Source organism: Pan troglodytes, chromosome 1 (genome assembly GCF_028858775.2).
Source record: "Pan troglodytes isolate AG18354 chromosome 1, NHGRI_mPanTro3-v2.0_pri, whole genome shotgun sequence".
Classification (NCBI taxonomy): domain Eukaryota; kingdom Metazoa; phylum Chordata; class Mammalia; order Primates; family Hominidae; genus Pan; species Pan troglodytes.
Genome location: NC_072398.2, coordinates 186,055,477 through 186,080,933, shown reverse-complemented (window position 1 = coordinate 186,080,933; position 25,457 = coordinate 186,055,477). Strand labels below are relative to the sequence as shown.

The following is a 25,457-nucleotide window of genomic DNA, read 5'->3' as shown; positions in this document are numbered from 1 at the left end:
AGATTTCAGAGCTCCAAGGATTTGTGTTTTGAGCTGTCCAAGTTTCTTTGAGCAAATTTCTGATCCAAACTAGGTTTGGAAGTCACAAGAGAAACTTGACTGGGTCCAGGATTGGACTTGATCCAGTAATTAGCTGGCTTGGATCCAGCTAATTACTTGGCTTCTTACATCTGACTGGGTCAGAAAGAAACTGGTTGTAAATGGTAATACTGTAGGGGTTGTAAAATTTGGCTCTTGAAAATTCACGGGGATGTCTGTGTTCTACCCCTTCGTTTCATTTTTCTTGTGTGCTTAGGTAGGAAAAATCATTGGCTAAATTCATCAAGGGAACCTGAGAGCAAAGCAAATATTTTAGGTAAAAATGGGATCCTTCATTTCTGGAAAACTGAATTCCTTCCAGCTTATACATTAGCTGGTAAGCAGTGAAGTCTTACAGAAATGGCGAAATCTTACTAAAGATAACTTACAGTAGAACGTTCCGAATGAACAATGCACTGAAGTGCATTGAGACTCATCTAGGGATGCTTACTGATATGCAGACGCTTCTAAAAAGATTTCAATATTTTTATTTAAAGACTTTATGAAGGCCGGGCGCGATGGCTCACATCTGTAATCCCAGCACTTTGGGAGGCCAAGGCGGGTGGTCAACATGGTGAAACACCATCTCTATTAAAAGTACAAAAATTAGCCAGGCATGGTGGCGCAGGTCTGTAATCCCGGCTACTCAGGGGGCTGAGGCATGCCTGAACTCGGGAGGCAGAGGTTGCAGTGAGCTGAGATGGCATTACTGCATTCCAGCCTGGGCGACAGAGCCAGACTCTGTCTCCCCCCCCAAAAAAAAGACTTTATGAAAGGCACCTAAATGACTAATTGATTAAAACATTAGATTTGCTAATCTTTTAGCTTAGTTACTATCTGACCCAAAGGAAACAGACTGCAGCACCAATTGGCTGACTTTGGATACGTAATGGGGGTACATTTTACCTGAGTAAAGGATGGGATTGGGTGAGAGGCCCTCCCCTCAATAAAGTCCCTCTTGGTTAAAAATGGATACAGATGACAGGGCCCAACTGGGGGCAAGTTTGGGCCTTGCCAGTTCAATATTGGGTGCTAAGCATCCATATGGTGGCTAATGTCTATGTTTTGTCACATGTATTTTGCTACGTCCAGAATGGAAAATATTAGAATTCAGGTCTCCCATGCAGCCGTTTGGGCGGCAACTTGCAAAATTTAGACGATTTTGCCTGTGGTTCCATGATTTTCCTTTGTGATGCAGCTTGGCCCCAGGAGCGATGGTGTGGCAAGCAGGGTCGCTAGGGTCGCTCAGGGAAGGGGAACCCAGAAACGGGACATGCCGGCAAAGGAGTAAAAATTTCTTACCAGTCAGACTTCTGGCTTCTCTCTCTCTCTCTCTGTGCAAATTGGCTGAATGAATGGTAAAAATCACTGTTTATCTCCTCTGTAAAGTTTTGATTAATGAGAAAAAGAATTCTGAGGCTCATATTAAGTTGTAACGAATCTAATGTATTTTGTGCTATGAATTTGTCTGTGTTGTTTTGTCATAAAGAGGGGTACCTTAGGATAGAACAGGGGCTTAGGACCCCATAAACTGCTCAAGACGGCCCAGCAAGCTGGTAATAAATTTTACTGCAGGTCCTTGAAACAAACAAAAAAACTGGGTGAGGTCTCCATCTTGTTTTATGTCCTTGGCAACTTGACCTTGTAACCATGTGGCCATAATGTCTCTCGGTCTCTTCCTTCCAGGGAACAGGAATTCTGGGATTCATGTCATAGCTAGCTCTAAAAATTATCTTGAGTAGTTAAAAGCCTTTGCAAGCACAAAATTAACTATTCTAGATTCCTTCTGGGAATAGCGGGAAGAGCAATGGAAACCACCAGTGCTGTAGCTCAGCAGCTAAGGCTTTGACTTTTCACAGTGATGCCCTGGGTTCAATTCCTGGCTTAGGGAATGAGTCCTTTCTGGTTTGATATCTGCGTGACCTTTACCGTTAGTTGATTATCTTTCCCTCCATGAACCATCTTGAATTTTCCTTTCCCTAAGCATCTGGGAAGTTACCTTTGGTCAAGTTCAAAAGCCAGAAATATTGTCAGTGTGGCTAGAGTCGGGTAATAAGAAATTTAAAAGGGCTTTTTAAAAGAGTCCTATGGCCAGGAGTGGTGGCTCACGCCTGTAATCCCAGCACTCTGGGAAGCTGAAGCGGGTGGATCACTTGAGGTCAGGAGTTCAAGACCAGCCTGGTCAACATGGTGAAATGGCATCTCTACTAAAAATACAAAACACCGGCCGGGTGTGGTGGCGTGTGCCTGTAATCCCTGCTACTCAGGAAGCTGAGGCACGAGAGTTGCTGGAACCTGGGAGGTGGAGGTTGCAGTGAGCTGAGATTGTGCCACTGTACTCCAGCCTGGGTGACAGAGCGAGGATCCATCTTAAAAAAAAAAAAAATTAAGCTGACTTTTAACCATAGTGCTTTTATTTTTATTTACTTTGTTTTTTATCTTTTTTTTTTGAAAAGGAGTCTTGCTTTGTTCCGGCGATTCTCAGCCTCCTGAGTAGCTAGGATTACAGGCACACGCCACCACATCTGGATAATTTTTATATTTTTAGTAGAGATGGGGTTTCACCATGTTGCCCAGGCTGGTCTCAAATTCCTGACCTCCAGTGATCCACCTGCCTTGGCCTCCCAAAGTGCTGGGATTACAGGTGTGAGCCACTGCACCTGGCCAGTCAGCTTAATTAAAAGTGGATATTCAAGCTCTCACAGACTGAGACTCCTTGTGAAAAACAGAGGAGATGTCACAGACCCTGTTCTGGGAAAAAACTCTGTTTTCCTCATAAAACCCCAGGAATGGGTGGTGGATAGATTCCTCTGAAAATCTAAGGCTAAATATACTTTTGACAATGGCTAATGGCAGTTATCAGGGAATACGTGGCTCTTTGCATGTTTACATCAGAGAAGCATGCTCTTGGCCACCTAGAAGTTATGGAAATGTTCCCACTCCTCACTGAGAGATAAGACTCTCATGGGAGACGGGCTAATTCCCTCTTTTTGGGATCCAGGATCTGATATAAAAATGGGACTCTTGATTTTGGGGGTCTGTTTTTGTCTTCCAGCTGTGCCTGCTTATTAGGCCCCAGAAACTGCATGTTTTCCTAGACCTGTTTCTTGAAGGGCTCTACTGTGAGGCCAGTAATCCAATTAAGAAACTGGCAAATGAAAAATCTTACAACTACTGGATCTTCTTCTGTCTGTCTGTGTAGTTTATACATATGTTGTGTGTGTGATGCTTATGTAAAAGCTCTAATTAATTGGCATAAAGAAAAATAAGCACTTAAATCAAATATTTTGAAAAAATAAAAACTGTAATGCCTTTTAGTTCACATAACTTTAGTAATCTTTGGGAAATAAAAAATGTTAACGATTATTGGTAAAATAAAGACGTTTGGTCTAAATTAGGCAGGTCAGATATTAGGTTTGCTAAATGCCTTAAGGTCATAAACTGCTTTGACTTTCGAAAATTCCTTCCAAAGCATATATGTTTTTTTCCCCAAGGTATAGGCTCTGGGTCTGGGGGGTTGCAGTGTGGAGATCTACCTGTCTTGCACCCACCCAAGACCATGACTCTATCTATAAGTTGCCCTAATAAATCATCCAAAACTGACAAACTAGATTTGTCTGCCTTCTTCTTTGGTTTCTCAGCTCCTTCTGCATTTGGGGGTTGCTTTGTGATAAATGGCCCTTTCACAAAACAGCCTGACTTCTCCTTCTTCCACTCCTCACATATAATCAATCACCAAGCACTGCTGATTCTATCCCCTAAATCTCTGTCAAGACTTTCAACTTCTCTTCATATTTACTGCCACTGCCTGGTCCAGACTACTGTCATCATTTGCCTGGATTCCTGTACCTGCTTTTAATTGGTCTCTCTCCCTCTAGTTTTATCCACAAAATCTATCCTTCATACGGTAGATGGGAAAAAAAAGAGACTTTTAAAAAAATTTTTTAATTTTTTTAAAGACGGTCTCATTCTGTCACCCAGGCTGCTGGAGTGCAGTGGTGTTATCATGGCTCACTGCAGCTTTGACCTCCTGGGCTCAAGTAATCCTCCCACCTCAGCCTCCTAAGTAGCTGGGACTACAGGCATGTGCCACCATGCTAATTTTTTTATTTTTAAATTTGTTGTAGAGATGAGGTCTCCCTAAGTTGCCCGCCCAGGCTGGTCGTGAACTCCTGGGTTCAAGTGATCCTCCTGCCTACCTCCAAGTAATCCTTCCCGCTTCAGCCTCCCAAAGTGCTGGGAATACAGGCATGAGCCACCGCACCCAGCTGATAGAATATTTCTGAAGTACAATCTGATCATGTCTCTTCTTCCTTCAATCCATCCTCTATTTTGTAGACACAAATCTACAAAATAGATTTTTCTAAAGTACAAATCTCATCCTATCTCCTTACACTTATTTAACGCTCAGGATAGTGATTACTTTTGTGTATGTGGTGGGGTAGGGGGATAGAATGAGGGGAGTTTCTGGAATTCTGGCAATGTTCTGTTTCTTAACCTGAATATAGTACTCATAAGGTATGTTCACTTTGTGAAAATTTATCAAGTCATAACACTCTTCTCAAATATGATCTCTGCTTGGAAGCCTTTTATAACATTTGTAGGCTTCTATGCTCTCACAGTAAAGACAGTTATATGTACTGCTTTTTGATCATGTGTGAGGTATCATGTCTGAGGTACTATGCTAGGAAAATAATACAGATCATTTCAAGTTCTTATAGCAATCCTTATGGTAGGTATTACTATTCTTATTTTATGTTTTGTAATTTTTGTAGAGATGGCATCTTGCTATGTTGCCTAGGCTGGTCTGGAACTCCTGAGTTCAGCCCATCCTCCCACTTTAGCCTCCCAAAATGCTGGGATTACACGCGTGAGCTATTGCACCTGGCCCCTATTTTATAAAGAAGGAAATCAAGGCTTAGAGAGGTTAACTATCTTGCCTAGGGTTAATACAACTTTTATAATTGATAGAACTGAAAGTCACTCCACATCTGTCCTATAGTCCATGGCTCTTTCCACTATACCATATTAACTAGCATCTTGTGCTTACTTCAACCAAAGCACTTTCCACAGGATTTAGAATTCTCTGCTTGCTGTCCCTTTACCCATAAACACACAGATTTTTGGATACAGAAGGTAGAGCTTTCTTGGCTGGGCCTGGTAGCTCACACCTGTAATCCCAGCTCTTTGGGAGGCCTAGGTGGGAGGATCTCTTGAGCCGAGGAGTTTGAGACCAGCCTGGGCAACATATTGAGACCCCATCTCTACAAAAAATAAGAAAATTAGCCAGTCATGGTGGTGAGTGCCTGTAGTCCCAGCTACTCGGGAGGCTGAGGAGGGAGGATCACTTAAGCCCAGGAGGTGGAGGCTGCAGTGAGCTGTTATCACACCACTGCACTCCACTCCAGCCTGGCGCAAGAGCAAGATCCTGTCTCTTAAAAAAAAAAAGTAAAGCTTTCCTAATTTGGAAATGTAATGAATTCTAAATATGTTTCTCTATTACTAATATTACTAATATTTCTAGAAGTCCCAGAGATAAAAATGAATGCAACTAAGAAGTTCAAAGGAGACTACCTTGATTTAATCTTGGCAGCACCTGCATCTTCAGATATCAGTATGCAGCCACCCAATAACAGCCCTGTTGAGAAGGTGTGTAAGTCACATACTCTTAGCTTAATTTTGTCGTTATTGAAGTAAAGGACACATCGTGCAATCTCTAGGACATCTAAGGATATGTAAGGAAACCAAGTACAGCCAAATCAATGGATGCCTGAACTGAACAGTAAGAAACCAAGACTACTACTGCCAGCCTCTCACGGCACTATCTGGTCCCTCATCTCTGCTTATCTCCACTCTGCTGTCTTGTGCTTACTCGTGGCTTTCTAGCTATTCTACACTTTCATCTTTTTTAATTTTTAACTTTTTTTTAGAGACAGGGTCTCTTTCTGTCTACCAGGCTGGAGTGCAGTGGTGCCATCATATATAGCTCACTGTAGCATCAATCGCATGGGCTCAAGCGGTCCTCCTGTCTCAGCCTCCTGAGTAGGTGAGACTAGAGGTATATGCCATCATGCCCAGCTAACATAACTTCATTTTGTATGTGGCTTTAATTATTACCTTGATTCTGACCTTGCCATGACTGCCTATCCCCAACTCTTCACTTCACTTTGTGGGTCCTATCCTTATTTCTCTGCATCCTGACATAGCTGAGGCAAGGAAGTTGTGACTGCTCTGTTACTCTTTCAAGCGCAAGTCATGTGCATGTGCATATAAGCATGTTGGCAACAGAGATATCCGACATCTGTGGTGGATGTTGCTGGCAATCAATTAAACAGTGATGGATTTTGTTGAGGCTGTGGCTGCATGATATTGAGCAAATGACTTTTGAGCATTATCTTCCTCTATAATATGAGTATAATACCTAATGAGAGAACTATTGTAAGAAATGATTATATGTGAAAAGCACCCAGCACAGTGCCTGGTACACAGTAGGTGCTGTTAAATTTTCTTCTTTCCTCTCTCTTCCTGCTCTGAAGGTCCAACCCCAAGACTGTAAGTACTGCATGGCAATATCAGATTCTAACACTATAAGAGGCTGACTGTAACCGTGGATACTTCTGGACAAGAAGGAAGTAATCAGCCTCAATTCTCCCTGTTAAGGAGACTAATCTTTAAGTCTCTTAAAGAGAGAAAGATAAATGGGGCTGGTGGGGGTGGGGAGCGGGGGAGGTTCTATACTAAAAGGAAATCAAGACTAATCCTGGTATACATTGCCTGGTATATATTGCCCATGGCTTTAGCTCACAAAGCTGGCATATTGGCATATTGCTTGAGTCCTTCATAGGGCCAGTGACAATCTAGGGCCCTGACTCAGGTCTAGGAGCAGCTCCTACTAAGGCAAGCAAAGAGCTGGGCCAATACCTGGACTTCTAGATCTCCTAAGAGATCAGCTTCTTTAGGCTTAAACCAGCTGACATTATAAAACAGGGAGGAACACTCAGTTATCAAGAGGAATCACAGTCATAATACTCAGACTAAGATCTGCTTTGGCCCTGGACACAGAATCCAACACATTTTGAATTAAAATGTTCAAGAGATTCTGTGGAACATTCATCTATCATACTACACTCAGAAGTGGATAAAAAACTTGTAAAATGTGTACAGTTATTAAATTCTCATCAAAGAGAGTACAGATTTTCTTCTCTCTGCAGCTCTCCCTGTAGCTTTTCTGCTTGGTCAACTGTAGAAACCCACCTCTCTTCTTCCACTATTAATGTATTAATACTAAACTGCTTCTGTTATCTGTCACTACATCTCCTTTCCCTCATTCACCAAGTATATAATGAATGCCTTACAAATCCAGGTAGATATCCATTCTCAAAGAATTTGAGTGGAAAATGTTAACATGTAAACAAATAACAAAACCTAAGTGTGACTTTATTGAAAACATGATGCTTTTCTACATAAAGAACACAGGGTAGAATATGTTAACTCTCAGAGGTAAAATATAACAAAGGATTGCTACAACAGTCCTTTCTTGAAGCTGTGTCTCCTAGGTTTACTCTTTCCTTTCCATTCCTAAAGGAGTCATCATCTGATGACCAGATGATTATAAGTGCCTCCTACTTATCTTGAAGAAATCTCTTTCCCATGCAGAATGGTTTATGTTCACTTGCCAGGTTGTATCATTGCTCATTTCCTGTACGACTATTCTGTTTAAAGATCTGTAACTCCCTGCTCAGCTTTCAAGACCTTCTACATGCTGCTACCTACCACCAACCAATTCAATCCCATCTCCCACAACCTTTCAAAGACCTTCACTATTCCAGCCAGGAATAAAGACTGTCCCTCAAGTAACATTCTAATTTGCCCTGCTGTGCCTTTTTACTTTTTCCAATATATTGAAATATATCAATTTTCAATACATGCTCTTTGATTGTAGCGACTCTGAGAGGTCAAGGTAGATGCGGGGAGGAAAGAGATAAGGGTCTCCTAAACAGATCTTGAGGTGGGGAAACAGTATGTGCTGAGGCTCTGTATCATTCTCTACTGCAGCAGGTTCTGGGAAAGTCTCATTTGGCAGAGCTTCTGGCCAGGACCTATAGCCATATCACAAACTTCAGGCTTGTCCTCAAGGTACACATACCATTGCGTTACACTTGCCAGGTGTGGGAATAACTAATTGGTAGTGGCCAAATGAGCTACAAATAAGCTATAACAACCAGGATGAGATGACTAGGTTTGCTGTAAAACTGCCTGCATATACAGACACCAAAAGCCACAATCCTCTTTGATAGTATTAAGAAAGCACTGTCAGTTTTTTGAAGGTGTGATAATGATATTAAGGTATTTATTTTAAAAAAGCCTCTCTCTCTCTCTCTCTCTCTATATATATATATATATGTACATATACATAAAATATATATCTATTTTAAATATCCTTATCCTGGAAGCGTCCTTATATTTTAACTATACATGCTGAAATATATTTACAGATGAAATTATATCAAAATATTTACAGATGAAATTATATCAAAATGCCTTGCTTTAAAACAATTTAGGGTAATGGGGGGAGAGAAACGGTGGCATATGTAAAGCAAAATTGACAATGAGTTGATAATTGTTGAAACTGTGTGATGGATACATGGGAGTTCATTATTTTCTTTACTTTTGCATTTATGTGAAATTTTCCATAGTAAATCATTTTTTAAAAAGTCATCCTTTCTAACACAGTTGTGTTCTCTTCTGCCCATCAAGGCCTAGGCTCATTTCATATGGCTTCATTTTTATTTGGGAGTGAAAAATAAACCCTTCAATGGCCAAGAGTTAATTTCATTTTTGGAATACAAACAGCTTAGACTGGTCACTGAGAAATAGCTCTTGGATCACCCTCTAAATCTTGGCAACAAGTCACCCTGCTATCTAAAAAGCAAGGTCTCCACATTCCACCATGAGCTTAGGCTGTAATTTCCATGAGGGCAGGGCCATATCTGTTTATTTATCATTGATCCCATGGTTGATCTAGCACAATGCCTGGCTCATAATGAGTGCTTAATAAGTATGTGTAGATGGAATGAAAACATTTTTCAGAGGTCAGAAGGGAGCAGGGCAACTGTGTCCTTGGTAGGGGAAACAGAGCTATAACAATCCTTGGGAAAACTTTCTAAAAGTCCAAATGATTTGTTTTACCATTGGCTCTACATGGGCCTCTCCACAGGAACTTAGCAAGTGTTGTGAGGGGTGACGGGTAGGACACTGCAAGAAAGATCATACTGGGCAGGGGAACAATCTTCCTTCCTCTTAATATTCCGATATATATTCAAGTCCATCAGCCAAAGGCAGAGCTAGCATTTAAACTCAGGTTCTCAAATTCTTTTCTCCAGATGGTCGGAGATACCTCTTGCTACTGTGGTATCTGTTCACCTAGATAAGTTTCTGCCTTGGATAGCACTGGTGAACTTTCCAAACTTATCCAGCAGTCATCAAGGGAAGCTAGCTGCTCCTATTCTTAACCATGCAGTTATTGAATCTTTTCCCACCTGTTCCTTTGAGGACTGTAGCTGTTTTTCTTATAAAAAATCCTTGAGATCAACTGCAAAAGGGGTTTTCTCTTTGAAAACTCAAGTCCGGTGATCTGCCAGACACAATCTCTGGAAACTATTTAAGTCCTACAATTCTGTTCTAAAACAGACAAACAAAAAAATCAGAAAACGTGCCAAATTTTGTTTCTCTGCACTCACTGAAGTGGGCTTCTTTTCTAAAATTGGGGGGAAACTTGCTCTCCTTTTTCTCTTCTATGGTTAAGTCTCTAGCCCTTTGCTAAGAGGGCCCATCTACAGGATAACTGCCTAGGAGAACATGTAATTAGAGACAAATAGCATAAGGGCTGTGGAGCTCGCTCCTGTCAAAGGAGGGAAGAAGAGCCTGGAACTGGGCAGAAAGAGGCATCATGGGTTACTGTTAAGTGTTACAAAATATTTTGCTGATTTATTATAACACACGCTGCAAAAATATAAGCAGGGGACTCTGTGGTACAGATAAAACAACACTATATTGATGACATAATTTCATTTCTAAAACAAAAATGAGAACTAACTGTGCTATTGTGCTAATTTTAGAAACTGGTTATCTAAATTATGAAGGTTTAAAACTTAAGGAATTCACAAAGTAGCTTGTTAAGCACTGTAGGTTTGACTCTACCACCCTTTTTCTTACCCATTTTCCATTAGGAAATCCACGACGTATTTTTTCAAACAGTAGAGGTGGGCATCCACAAGACCCGTGTGGAAACGTATTCTAGGATGCCTGCAAAAAAATAAAAAATAAAAGAAAGAAAGAAGAGGCTCACAATCAGGTAACATGGTCTCCATTCTATTATCAGGTAGTAGGCACTGGTAAGTTTATGAGGGTCAGAGGCATGCTGCCTACATCTCTTTCTGGGGAGACCAGGACAGTGGACCCCAGCCCTGACTCTACCACATAAAAGGTCTTTTCCCTAGAAACCCTATGGCATACTTTCTGAGGCTTTTACGATTCTAAAGAAATCTGGTGAGACATCATATCACTGATAATCTACCTTCTTCTATTTGATCGTTAACTTTTTTTTTTTTTTTTTTTGAGACAGTCTTGCTTTGTTGCCTAGGCTGGAGTGCAGTGGCGTGATCTCGGCTCACTGCAAGCTCCATCTCCCATTCTCAAGCAATTCTTGTGCCTCAGCCTACCGAGTAGCTGAAACTATAGTTGTACACCACCATGCCCAGCTAATTTTTGTATTTTAGTAGAGATGGGGTTTCACCATGTTGGCCAGGCTGGTCTCGAACTCCTGGTCTCAAGTGATCCACCCACCTCAGCCTCCCAGAGTGGTTGGATTACAGGTGTGAGCCACCACACCTGGCCTCTATTATGAATTCCTACACACAATTCTTGTAACAAACATTTTCCTGCTTCTACCCTAATTATCCTATTTTCCTCAGACCATGCCATGCTTTCTTTTGCCTCCACAATTTGGTATGTATTCTCCATCTTCACAGAAGATGGAGTAAAATTCTATGAATAATCCTAACTTGCTACTCTTATTTATTCCTCAGGACTCACCCCAGGATACACTTCCTCTAGGAATCCTTCACTGACAACAGTGAAGTTTGTGCTCCCACAAAACTTGGTATCTACCTCTATTGGATAACTTAACATATAGTAAAGAAACAGACTATTTACTTGTCTCTCTCTCCCACTAGACTGAAATTCAGTAGAGCAGAGACTTATCTTCACATCCTTAGCACTTAGCATTGTGCCTGACACAGAGTAAATGTCCAATAAATAGTTGTTGAATAAACAAATAAATGAATAAATGAGGTCAAATTAAGGCATCTGCCTAGGTGTAAAAAATGCCATGCTTGTAATGTCTGAGGTCATTTTATTTAATAAAAATAAATACACAGGGAAGGGGGGAGTATGGTTAAAAAAAAAAAAAAGAAGATTCCAGTCATAGATGCCTGGTTGTCTTCTAACTCTGTGTTGCTTGGCTTTGACTGCCTTGTAGGTTTTTATGTTTACTTTTAGAGACAGGGTCTTGCTCTGACTGGAGATAGCCACTTGCCTAGGCTGGAGTGCAGTGGCACAATGATTGCTCACTGTAGCCTCTACCTCCTGGGCTCAAGTGATCCTCCTGCCTCAGCCTCCTGCAGCTGGCACTGCAGGCATGCACCACTACAGCTGGCTAATTTTTTTTATTTTTGGTAGAGACAAGGTCTCGCTATGTTGCCCAGGCTGGTCTTGAACTCCTGAGCTCCAGCAATCCCCCTACCTCAGCCTCCCAAGCAGCTAGGACCACAGGAGCAAGCTGCCACACCTGGCTAATTTTGTATTTTTGTATGGGGCTTCACCATGTTGCCTAGGCTAATCTTGAACTCCCAGCCTCAAGCGATACTTGTACCTTGCCCTCTAAAAGTGCTGGGATTACAGGCATGAGCCACTGCACTCAGCCTATGTCTTAAACAAAACAAAACAAAACGAAACAAAACAAACAGCTTTATGGAAGTGTAATTTACATACCATAAAATTCACCTGTTTTAGACATACAATTTAATGATTTTTAGAAAATGTACAGAGCTATAAAACTACACCACAATTCAGTTACAGAACATTTCTTTTACTCAAATAAGATCTCACATGACTGTTTATAATCAAACATTCCCCTTTCCACCTGATTAAAGAGCTTCTGCACAGCAAAAGAAACTACTGTTCTGTAAACAGACAACCTACAGAAATGGGAGGAAGTATTCTCAAACTATGCAACTGACAAAGGTGTAATATCAAGCATCTATAAAGAACTTAAATCAACAAGCAAAAAACAACCCCATTAAAAAGTGGGCAAAGGACATAAACAGACACTTCTCAAAAGAAGACATACAGGCAGACAACAAACACATGAAAAAATGCTCAATATCACTAATCATCAGAGAAATATGAATCAAAGCCACAATGAGATACCACCTCATGCCAGTCAGAATGGCTACTATTAAAAAGTCAAACAACAACAACAACAGATGCCGGTGAGACGGTGGAGAAAAAGAAATGTTTATATACTGTTGGTGGGAATGTAAACTAGTTCAGCCACTGTGGAAAGCAGTTTGGAGATATTTCAAAGAACTAAAAATAGAACTACCTCTCAACCAGCAATCCATTACTGGGTATATATCCAAAGGAAAAGAAATTGTTCTACCAAAAAGACAAGTGTACTTGCATGTTCATCACAGTACTAGTCACAATAGCAAAGACATGGATTCAACCTAGGTGCCCATCAACAGTGGACTGGATAAAGAAAATGTAGTGCAATATATATCATGAAATACTATGCAGCTATAAAAAAGAACAAAATCATGTCCTTTGCAGCAACATGGATGCAGCTGGAGGCCACTATCCTAAGCAAAGTAATGTAGAAACAGAAAACCAGATATTACATGGTCTCACTTATAAGTGGGAGCTAAACACTGGATACACATGGACATTAAGATGGGAACAAAAGTCTGGGAACAGTGGCTCACACCTGTAATCCCAGCACTTTGGGAAGCCAAGGTGGGTGGATCACTTGAGTTTAGGAGTTTGAGAACAGTCTGGCCAACGCAGTGAAACCCCATCTCTACTAAAAATACAAAAATTAGCTGGGTGTGCTGGCGGATACCTGTAATCCCAGCTACTCAGGAGGGTGAGGCAGGATAATTGCTTGCACCCGGGAGGTAGAGGTTGCAGTTAGCTGATAACATGCCACTGCACTCCAGCCTGGGCAACAGAGCGAGAATCATCTCAAAAAAAAAAAAAAAAAAAAAAAAAGGGAACAACAGACAACAAGGATACACAACCAGGGGGAGGGAGGAGAGCAAGAGTTGAAAAAATACCTGTTTTGTTCTATGCTCACTACCTGGGTGATGGGTTCAATCGCACCCAAATCTCACCATCACACAATATACCATGTAACATACTTGCACATCTAAATAACAGTTGAAATAATAATTTAAAAAAAACCAATCCCCTTTCTTATCACATCTCAGGCAATCACTAATCTGCCTCCTGTCTCTATAGATTTATAGATTTGCTTTTTCTGTCACTTAAAAAAAACTGCAGCCATTCTAATGGGTGTGAAGCGGTATCATCAAAGTTTTGGTCTGCATTTCCCTATGACATGATGTTGAGGATCTTTTCATGTGCTTGTTAGCCATTTGTGTATTTTCTTTGGTGAAATGTTCATTCAAGTCTTTTGCCTATTTTGAAATTAGGTTGTTAGTGATTTTTTTGAGTTGGAAGAGTTCTTATCTTTTCATTTCCTTATTTTCTTTCTTTTCTCAGAGACAGGGTTTCACTCCATCACCCAGGCATGATCAAAACTGCAGCCTAGAACTCCTGGGCTCAAGTGATCCTAATGCCTCAGTTTCCCAAAGAGGTGGGACTACAGGTTCGTGCCATGCCTGGCTAATTAAAAAAAAAATTTTTTTTTTTGAGACGGAGTTTTGCTCTTGTTGCCCAGACTGGAGTGGAATGGCGTGATCTCGGCTCACTGCAACCCCTGCCTCCCAGGTTTAAGCAATTCTCCTGCCTCAGCCTCCATAGGAGGTGAGATTACAGGCGCCCACCACCATGCCCAACTAATTTTTGTATTTTCAGTAGAGATGGGGTTTTGCCATGTTGGCCAGGCTGGTCTCAAACTCCTGACCTCAGGTGATCCACCCGCCTCGGCCTCCCAAAGTGTTGGGATTACAGGCGTGAGCCACTGCGCCCGGTCCCTTTAAGATTTTTTTATAGAGATAGGGTCTCACTTTGTTGCCCAGGCTCTTCTCAAACTCCCGGCCCCAAGCGATCCTCCTGCCTCAGACTCCCAAAGCGCTGGGATGACAGGCATGAGCCACTGGGCCTGGCCTTTTTTTTTTTTTTTTTCTTGAGACAGGGTCTTACTCTGTCATCCAGGCTGGAGTGCTGTGGCGTGATCACAGCTCACTGCCCCCTCAACCTCCCTGGGCTCAGGTGATCCTCCCTCCTCAGCCTCCTGAGTAGCTGGGACTATAGGCACGTGACACCACACCTGGCTACTTTTTGCATTTTCTTTGTAGAGACGGGTTTTGCCATGTTCCCCAGGCTGGTCTTGAACTCCTGGTTCAAGCAATCCACCTGGTTTGGCCTCCCAAAATGCTGAGATTACCTGCAAGAGCCACTGCACCCGGCCCTCATTTTCTTAATAGTGTCTTTGGGGTTCAAAATCTTTAATTTTTAAGAAATAAAATCTATACAACTCTTACAGTTTTAGCTCTCATGTTAGGTCTGTAATCCATTTTCTTTTTTCTGTATGCAGTGAGGTAAGGTTCTAAATCAATCTTTCTGCAAGTAAGGATCAAACTGTTCTAGCACAATTTGTGTAAAAATCTATCCTTTTCCTGTTGAGTTGCCTGGACATCTCAGGTAAAAATCAAATGACCATAAACCTAAGGGTTTATTTTTGGACTCTTAGTTCTGTTCCACAGATCTGTCTGTCTGTCCTTATGCCAGTACCATACTTGTCTTGACTACCATAGCTTTATAGTAAGTTTTGAGCTTGGGAAGCATAATTTCTTCAACTTTTTTGTTGTTTTTCAACATTGTTCTGGATATTCTGTGTTCTTTGTATTTCCATATAACTTTTAAGATCAGCTTGTCAATTTCAGCAAAAATATCCAACTGAGATTCTAATAGGGTTTGTGATAATCCTATAGATCTGTGAGAGCTGCCCTCTTAGACCACCTGGGCCCAGGAAGTCGAGGCTGCAGTGAGCTATGATTGCACTACTGCACCCCAGCACCTGGGCGACTAAGCAAGACCCTGTCTCATAATAATTAAAAAAAAGAAAAAAAGAAAGAAAGAAATGTTCCCAGTCAGGCACAGTGGCTCATGCATGTAATTCCAACACTTTGGGATGCCAGTGTGGGAGGACTGCTCAAGCTCAGGAGTTCAAGACCAGCCTGGGCAATATAAGGAGACCTTGTCTCCACAAAAAATAAATAAAGAAAAACTAGCCAGGCATGGTGGCATGTGCCTGTGGTCCCAGCTACTCGGGTGTCTCAGGTGGGAGGACTGTTTGAGCCCAGGAGCTCGAGGCTGCTGCGAGCCATGAACGTGCGACTGCACTCCAGCCTGGGCAACAGAAAAGAGACCCTTTCTTTAAAAAAAAAAAAAAAAAAAAAGCTCCCAAAGAAGCGGCTGCCTGCTTTGGGCAGATTACTTTTAAATTTCGAGTAGTTCAAGAACCAAGCTGTACCCGTGTTTCAATATTTATTTACCCAAGTTTGTTCCAAATATTAACAACACATACTGTATGTCAGGGGCAACACTTTAGGATTTCTAGGGAAGCTGTAAGAAAGACTAACACACAGCTACTGGTCTATGAGATTATGCAGGACTGCATACTTTGAACTTTTCTGAGATTTGCTTTAATTTAAAGAAAGCTGAACACAAAGATATATATACCATGAACACTGTACAAAACATCTGTGAACGATAGAGCTAGGGAATAAAAAAAGCAGTTCTGAAAGGCAGCCTTGAAAGAAGGAAATATGTCCATGAAAGACAAAATTAGTACTTTACATGTCCAAAGCTCTTAGTGACTCTAAAAAAAGGTCTTTAGTTAACAACAAGATCTTTAATTTCCCCCCAAAAGATCTCCAGGGATTTTCAGATCCTCATTCCCTTCAAATCTACAAAGGTCCCCAGGCTCAGGGCAATGCCAAATGTTCTTGAGGTCTGCTCCCTTCTTCCCCGTTCCCAGCATCATCATGTGTGTGGGAGGAACTGAGTTGTTTTTATCCTGTTCACTGCCTAAGTACAGCAGAAGCCAACTGGGAGTTCTATTCCCCAATATGCTCATTGTACAATGCTTAGTTCCTAGAAGGGTGGGTAGAAAAGAGCTGACAGGCAAAGAAGCAGTTTATAGTAGCTGCATGTTTAAAAACTGAAATTCATCTAGACACCCTGTGTAAACACATTTAGATTTTCAGCATTGCTGTGAATGAGACCGTAAGAATTTCTACCCTAGTGGGAGAACTGGTATGCATGTTGATATAGTCCACAGTTACTCAGTGAGAAAGGAAAGCCATCATTAATTTAAACTGAGTGTGTTGGCTAGGTGTGGTGGCTCATGCCATAATCCCAGCACTTTGGGAGGCTGACATGGATGGATCACCTGAGGTCAGGAGTTCGAGACCAGCCTGGCCAACATGGCAAAACCCCATCTCTACTAAAACTACAAAAAAAAATTAGCCAGGTGTGGTAGCACACACCTGTAATCTCAGCTACTCAGGAGGCCAAGGCAGGAGAATCGCTTGAACCCGGGAGGTGGAGGTTGCAATGAGCTGAGATCATGCCACTGCACTCCAGCCTGGGAGACAGGGCAGACTCCATCTCAAAAAAACAAAACAAACAAACAAAAAACCCCAAAAAACTGAGTGTGTCCTGCCAGCTTATATGGCTGCACAGAATGACTTTTTCCTAACCAAGCTAAGTTCAAAGTTTGGGGACCAGAGAATGGTATTGGGTGAGAACAGAATGAAGAAAACCCAGTTGCACAAAAAAAGTCAAATACAAGAGAAAATTAATTTTATCACAGGCTTCTCTTTGCATGAATATGAATGTTAACAGAGAAGGAAGTGTCATGGATGGCTTCTGAATTCAGATGCCAGTGGAACTGGAGCTTGAAACAGTTACTCATAAAACCAGAGATAACAATTCAGATGAGGATAAAAGCCTCCTACAGTAACTTAACTATCTTGCAGTGTTCAATGCAGCAACATAAACAACTCCTCTATTTGAAGACCTTCAGATAATCACCTTCTACTTTATTTGGCAATCTTTTTTTTTTTGAGACGGAGTCTCGTTCTGTTGCCCAGGCTGGAGTGCAGTGGCACAATCTCGGCTCACTGCAAGCTCTGCCTCCTGGGTTCATGCCATTCTCCTGCCTCAGCCTCCTGAGTAGCTGGAACTACAGGTGCCTGCCACCGTGCCCGGCTAATTTTTTGTATTTTTAGTAGAGATGGGGTTTCACCGTGTTAGCCAGGATGGTCTCGATCTCCTGACCTCGTGATCTGCCCACCTCGGCCTCCCAAAGTGCTGGGATTACAGGCATGAGCCACCATGTCCAGCCAGATTTGGCAATCTTAAACATATTCCAACAAAGAAGCATCTTCTCTCCCGCTAAAAGAATCAGAGCTAATTCACTACTCCCTAATCACTGCAATTTAGAAGAAACTAGAGACCAACATATGCTTGAAATAATCAAGTTTTCTCAGAACTAGGGAAAAGGGAATGACCTATGGCTACTACTTACTAGCTACCTATAATTTTAACAAGAGATGCTGGGGCAAGCACCTGTGGTGTGGCTATCTGGTATTTGCTACATAGGAAGGCACTAGCCATACCATCCCAATGCCTGATCTTGATCACACTGTAAGTGGTAGGAATAACAGATTCTCGATTGTTAGGAGTGCATATGGAGTTATCAAACTAGAGGTCTGCCTGTTCAGCAGGGTAGGCTATGACACCATAGCCCTGAGGTGCTCAGGCCCTCTCCAAAAAAAGCAGTTGTGTTGAGGTGAAAACCCTGGACTCAAAGCAGCAGAGACTGCCAACAGTGGAAGGATTCTTAAGAGTTCCAAGTTCTGCTCCAGGTCCAGTTTTTAGGTGACCTTGTGGGTTTGTTCTTGTTCTTGTCCAGATCCAGCTTTCCTTTCTGACTGATGGTCTGGCTGACTGATAGTGATTTCAGGCTCAACACTAGACACAGAAACAACAGCATACATACACTACTCTACGAGCTTCCATAATTGTGTAATAAATCCTTTATTCTCTATGACTCACAGCATTTCTGTTTCTCTGATATAAAAATTGCTACTAGAAGTGATCCTGGAAAAAAAAAAATCTTAAAGATGGGTTTGCTGAACTTGTTCTGTGTTATTTGGAATTGGTTCTCTGATCTGATTAGATTTAAAGGCCTATCAACTAATTGGATGAGGCCCACCCAGATTAGCCAAGATAATCTCTCTTACTTAAAATCAATGGATTGTTGATATTAATTACATACAAAAATACCTTCATAACAACACCTAGATTAGTGTTTGATGGAATAAATAGGTACTACAGACTAGCAAAATTGATACATAAAACTAACCATCACACAGACTAATGAGAGCCACGTGTCTAATAAGTAACACAGGAATTAGCAAAGCCTTCCTAGGCAGAATCACACTGCTGTTCACCCTCACCCATCTCAACTCAGCGTGCCAGAACCTGCAGAGATCTAGAAGCATCTCACTCCCCAAGAGGTGCTCAAGAAAGCATTCTGCACAGCACCACTGACAAGAAGCTTCTACTCAAAGATAAGCCCAAGAGTGTTACATCTTTCAAGCTATCCTTCTAAGCTGTCTGGCCCATACGACAGTGGGTGGGGAAAACTGACACATTAATTTGCACTCCACTCTAGTCTCACTGGTCTAGCTAATATGACATTTCAGCAGGTCATGCCCATCATGAGGTAGAGTCTATTTTCTCGTCTCATGAATCTAGGCTGGCCTTGTGACAGCCTTGACCAGAATTATCCCAAGTACACAAGCAATATTCCTACTGTCTTCAGGCCTGGTTCCAAGCTGGTTGTGTAGGAGATGGTCATGGCAAAGGTTCAGTGAAGGATCACTCAGGAGTTCATGCCTCAAAGCTTTGTTTCAGCTTCTGCATGGCTAGAGTTATACTAAATTAGACAGAGTTTCACTCTTGTTGCCCAGGCTGGAGTGCAGTGGCACGATCTCGACTCACTGCAACCTCCGCCTCTCAGGTTCAAGCGATTCTCCTGCCTCAGCCTCCCGAGTAGCTGGGATTACAGGCATGCGCCACCATACCCGGCTCATTTTTTGTATTTAGTAGAGACAGGGTTTCATTATGTTGGTCAGGCTGGTCTTGAACTCCTGACCTCAGGTGATCCGCCCGCCTCGGCCTCCCAAAGTGCTGGGATTACAGGCATGAGCCACCGTGCCCGGGATAAAAGATATTATGAAACAACCTGGCTCAGACATTCCCCACCCTTGAGGTTCAACAGCTGGGCAAATAACTTTCTCCTAAGTACCAGGTATGTACAAGACACTAAGTTGACATCTATATATTAATGCTTACAAATTTATATCTGAAGCATAGTCCTATCCTCTGAACACCGAGTCTATATATGACTTACTCCTGTTTACCTGGATCCCCAAATGAACTTCGGATCTCCCTGCCACAAACCCAGTGCTTCCTATCTGATTATTATCCTGCTGCTCAAACCTGAAATGTGAGTCTTTTTTGACACCACTACACTTCTCAACCCCAAGGTTCAAACATCAAGTCCTCAGATTTTACCTGCTAAATCCTTCTCTAATTTATCTACTTTTCTCCAACTCCACTGTCAATACCCTAGTTCAAATTACCATTACTTCTTACCTGGATTACTACAATACCTTCCCTTACTTGGTCTCTCTGCATCCTCTCTTACCCAACTCCAATCCTTTCTCCATATTGTATCCAGAGTTATCTTTCGAAGGCAAATTTGATTGTGTCATTCCCTGCTTAAAATGCTTTGGTAGTGGCTGGGCGCGGTGGCTCATGCCTGTACTCCCAGCACTTTGGGTGGCCGAGGTGGGTGGATCACGAGGTCAGGCGATGGAGACCATCCTGGCCAACATGGTGAAACCTCGTTTCTACTAAAAATACAAAAATTAGCTGGGCGTGGTGGGGCGTGCCTGTAATCCCAGCTACTTGGGAAGCTGAGGCAGGAGAATTGCTTGAACCAGGAAGTCAGAGGTGGCAGTGAGCCAAGATCGCGCCATTGCACTCCAGCCTGGCGACAGAGCAAAACTCCTTCTCAAAAACAAACAAAAAATGCTTTGGTAGTTGGGACTACAGTAGATTGTTTTAAAAATGGTCACAGCCGGGCACAGTGGCTCATGCCTGTAATCCCAGCACTTTGGGAGGCTGAGGTGGGGGGATCACCTGAGGTCAGGAGTTCAAGACCAGCCTGACCAACATGGAGAAACCCTGTCTCTAATAAAAATACAAAATTAGCCGGGCATGGTGGTGCATGCCAGCTACTCGGTGGCTGAGGCAGGAGAATCGCTTGAACCCAGGAGGTGGAGGTTGCAGTGAGCCGAGATCATGCCATTGCACTCCAGTCTGGGCAACAAGAGCGAAACTCCATCTCAAAAAAAAAAAAAAAAAAAAAAGATGGCCACAATTATTCCCCTCTCTGTACTCATATCCTTTTGTAAAGTAACTTTGCAGCTCCTCCCATCATGAGGTAGAGTCTATTTTGCATCTCATGACTCTGGGCTGGGCTTATGACTGCTTTGATCTGAAGAATGTGGTGCAAATAATGCTGTTCCAGCCCTTTCTCCAATTCACAAGATTAAGAAGTCTCAGCTCTGCCTATAAAGACTCTGTTGCCAAAGCACATTCAAACACAAGATGACACTCTGGCTCCATTAATGTCCTCTTCCAACAAATTTACTGGGATCCTACTATATGTCAGGCCATGTATTAGACCTTAGGCCTACAAAGACAAAATACCACCACTATCCTTACGTAACTTATAGTCCAGAGTAATACAGGGTTATAAATGTTACCACAGAACTTTCTTCAGTATATGGGGGAGCACAAAGGAAGAGGCACAGTTCTGCCTATGACAGGAAAGATTAGAAAAATCTTCACAGAAAAATGATATTTGAGCTGAGTCTTGAAAGAAAAATAAGTACTTAGCCAGGGAGAGAAGAGTAACTGGCTGAAGGATTACCAGGAACGGTGAAAAGTAAAAGGACAAAGACATTAAAAGGAATGCAGAAGTTAACAGAACTATAAGCAATTTTTCATAGCTACTGATAGAATGTTGAGAATGGGGTTGTGTTAGAGAAAGATGAGATATAAGGCTGGAGGGGTAAGCATGATTAGATAACTGAGGGCTTTAGGAATTTGTGTTTTATTCTACAAGCAATGTATTTATAGATTTGGGATAAAGAGATAGTGGAAAGCAAAGTTGAAAATTCTGGAGAATGTTGAAAAAACTAATGGAGAAAAGGTTCCAGGAGTGGCAGAAGAAAGGGGGTAAAAGGCATAAATGAAGGGACTGGCCCCAAACTTCTTCTAATGCTGGAGGAAAGGAATCGAAGGTGGGTCTGAATAAAGGCAAAGTCATGGATGGGGTAGCTGGGGAAATCAGCAGGCCCATGTTTTGACAGGAGAATGGTGATGGTAGAGAACAGCTTCTGAGAGGAGTGGAAAGCTGGCCCAGGACAAATGGAAGAATGAAGAGTGGTTCTGAGGGTTCAGCTAAGATAGGAGCCATGAATTTATAGTGCTGCCAATTTATATCCGTGCATAATATTTCTCCTAAAGACTTTGGACTTGGAGAGAAATGCCTGAAGGCACAGGACCTAGATTGGATGAAGAAGGAAATGAGGGGGGAAAAGAGAGATAGAGGGAGAGAAAAAAGAGAGGGTAGGAGTGGTGGTAGTAAGGGACTAGAAAGATTTGAGGCTGAAATAAGGAAACAGGATTCTGGGTAAAGATGGCAGATTAAACATAAGCGTTAACCCATCCTCTTTCTGAAAACTCACTGAAGTGGCAGTACAGATTTTTTTTTTTTTTTAAAGACATAAACCCACAAGGACAAAGACCACAAGAAGAGATGACAACAAAATTTTGGAAGCCGGAAAACAAAAGGATGGTGGTGGTAACAGATTTAGCATATCCAAGAAAGGTGAATCCTAAACCATCTATAAGGAAAGCTAAGAAGCAGCTTGATTTGTATCTCAGGAGCCCTGAAATGATCAGGAATTGGCAGCACAGCTTTTACCCACCCAGGCAGGAGATTGGAAGATTTTTCTCTGAAGTCTATATGGCCAGCTCCAAAGCAAAGACTTAAAGATATTGACATGAGTTATCTGACAGCCATATCATTTTATAGAAGTAAATTAAAAGTACAAAAGAGTAAGAATACACTGGACAAGATACCTTGGGAAAGGTTTGTGATCCTAACTTCCACAAGCCCTTCTTCCCTTCTGTACCTGCCCCCATCCCAAACTGCAAATTAAGAGAGGTATTTTGGGAATTAGGGCTGGTTAGGAGCAGCAGAGGTACTAACTTACATAAATAGTATTTCAAGACTTCCACACCATTGGGAAAATAATCAAGGGTTTAAACCATTTCTCATCATCTGTAGTCCCAGAAATAAAGATCTGGCCATGATCTTTGAGGTCTTGACTGAAGTCCTTGACTCCCCAGATATAGATGTCTAAACCTTCCAAGATGACCTTGTGAACATTTTATTCCATTTTAAAGATATCCTTTAGGAGCTTGTTTTAATATTTTCATTACTCTTCCAGTAAAAAAGCTTGACAACTATTCAAAAGAAAACAATGTAACATTGGGGAAAAGCTACATGATTTTCTTATTAAATATTTGGCACAAATATCTTTTACTTATGAACTATTAAAAACATATGTTTGTCAGAAATAAAGCAGGAATTTTAGAGCTGGAGGGGGGTTTCTTTAAAGACCAACTAAGCCAATTTCAGCTGGGGGAAACTGAGGCTTAGAAAAATAAAGTTGTTTGCTCAAGGTCACACAGCTGGTTTGTCTCCAGACTAGACTGCAAATTCTCTGAACCTGAATTTTCAGTAACAAGCTCTTTCTACCAGAACATTCTTTCCTACTACATGTAATGCCTCTCCAAGTCAGAAATGCAACAATCAGACATGTAGGAAAGGTGTTGTGCTTTGTTTAAATCCAACAAGGTCATAAGAATCTGGGCCCTTTGAGGTAAAGTTACTAGTACTGACTGATGACTAGCTTGCTGGGGAGGCTGCCTCTGCACCTGATCATATTCTAACAGGTGTCTTTGAAATCAAGCAAACATTTTATCCCTCCCCACCCCCCCAAGTAATGCTTTTTTTTTTTTCTTTTTTAAAAGAGAGAAATGGGTCTTGCTATGTTGCCCAGGCTGGTCTGAAACTTCTGGGCTCAAGCAATCCTCCCACCTCAGCCTCCTAAAGTGCTGGGATTACAGGTGTGAGCCACCACACCCAGCCTCTCTCTCAGAAAGAGAAAACTGATGGGATGTACATTCTATCATTGTCCTTTTCTCTCTCTCTTTCTTTTTTAAATTTTTTTTTCCATAGGTTTTGGGGGAACAGGTGGTATTTGGTTACATAAGTTCTTCAGTGGTAATTTGTGAGATTTTGGCGCACCCATCTCCTGAGCAGTATAGACTGAACCCAATTTACAAAAGTTAAAAAAACTTTACAAGAAGTTTCTGATTTTCCTATATACACGAAGGCCTTATCCAAGAAAACTGGTGTTTGCTCACTAGGAACTAGCCTCCATCTTTGGAAATTCAGCGTTTTAAAAAAGATAAAAACAGAAGGAAGTACTGTATTCTCGTAATCAGAAAGTGCTTGAAAATCTGAATCTAATTAGCTTTTAACCAGCATCTCACTTGAGGCAGGAGGAGCACAACACCCCAGAGGGTCATAGGAATGAGAGAATATTTTTATGCATATTTATCCAGCCTGCAACCCTTTTATAACTACACACCAAAGATCCTGAATCACTGGGGTGTGGATTATAAATCAGAAGAACAAGGAAAAAAATCTGCCAACAACTAAAAATGCAGCCTAGTCTTAGGAAACTGATAGAAGATCTGCTCTCAATGACCCCAGTGCTTAGTCAAGGCCCTGAGCTTGACATCTATGAAGGAAAAAGACACATCCACCTGCTCTTCATTATCACCTCACCTCTGACTAGGTCCATCTTCTTTGCTCCCATCATGTCCAAGCCTTGCTCTCATTGTCAAATGTAATTACAATTAAGGCAGTTACTAACACTCCATTGTATGGAGCCATAAACTAGTTCCCACAGAGGTTAAAAAGAAAACAGAAAACAACCTCCACCCACCCTTTAGTTGTAACCAGAGAAACGTATGAGTCTTGCTTTTTGGTTTGTTTGTTTTGTTTTGTTTTGTTTTTTTATTATACTTTAAATTTTAGGGTACATGTGCACAATGTGCAGGTTAGTTACATATGTATACATGTGCCATGCTGGTGCGCTGCACCCACTAACTCGTCATCTAGCATTAGGTATATCTCCCAATGCTATCCCTCCCCCCTCCCCCAACCCACAACAGTCCCCAGAGTGTGATGTTCCCCTTCCTGTGTCCATGTGCTCTCATTGTTCAATTCCCACCTATGAGTGAGAATATGCGGTGTTTGGTTTTTGTTCTTGCGATAGTTTACTGAGAATGATGATTTCCAATTTCATCCATGTCCCTACAAAGGACATGAACTCATCATTTTTTATGGCTGCATAGTATTCCATGGTGTATATGTGCCACATTTTCTTAATCCAGTCTATCATTGTTGGACATTTGGGTTGGTTCCAAGTCTTTGCTATTGTGAATAGTGCTTTTAAGAACTTAATGTCTAAGGCTGCTATTTCTAATACAGAACAAAGCATAAACATCAGTGCTTGATGGATGCGTGTGAGTCAGGACCCTCATTTCACATAATAATTGCTAATCACAATTAGTTTTCCTTTCTGTATTCCAAAGGACAGAATTCCTTGAGAGTCTTGAATTTAGCAATCCAACACTGTGATACTTTTCAAGTCTTATATACCTTAAATCTATCCTACATACTTCTGTCAGATTTTTTTTTTCAGAATCCTATATTTGAATAATCATTTCCTTCCTCAAAAGTTTTTAATAATTCCCTGGTATTCAAGGCTCTCTATTTTTAGACCAACTTAACATCTCAGCCTTATCTCCTCAAGTTTCCCAACATGAACCTTCCATTCAAG

The 25,457-nt window shown here is 41.6% G+C and overlaps 1 protein-coding gene across 4 annotated transcripts in view; it reads right to left on the bottom strand.

The window, feature by feature from the left end:
• EIF2B3 (eukaryotic translation initiation factor 2B subunit gamma) overlaps positions 1-25,457 on the bottom strand; it is a 137,802-nt gene that overhangs the window by 34,745 nt on the left and 77,600 nt on the right. For all 4 annotated transcript variants that reach the window (XM_001152272.7, XM_009456253.4, XM_054666414.2 and 1 more), the window contains exon 6: positions 10,294-10,383. In XM_001152272.7, coding sequence (XP_001152272.1) covers positions 10,294-10,383 — 90 coding nt within the window. The remainder of the gene's footprint in view (positions 1-10,293; positions 10,384-25,457) is intronic.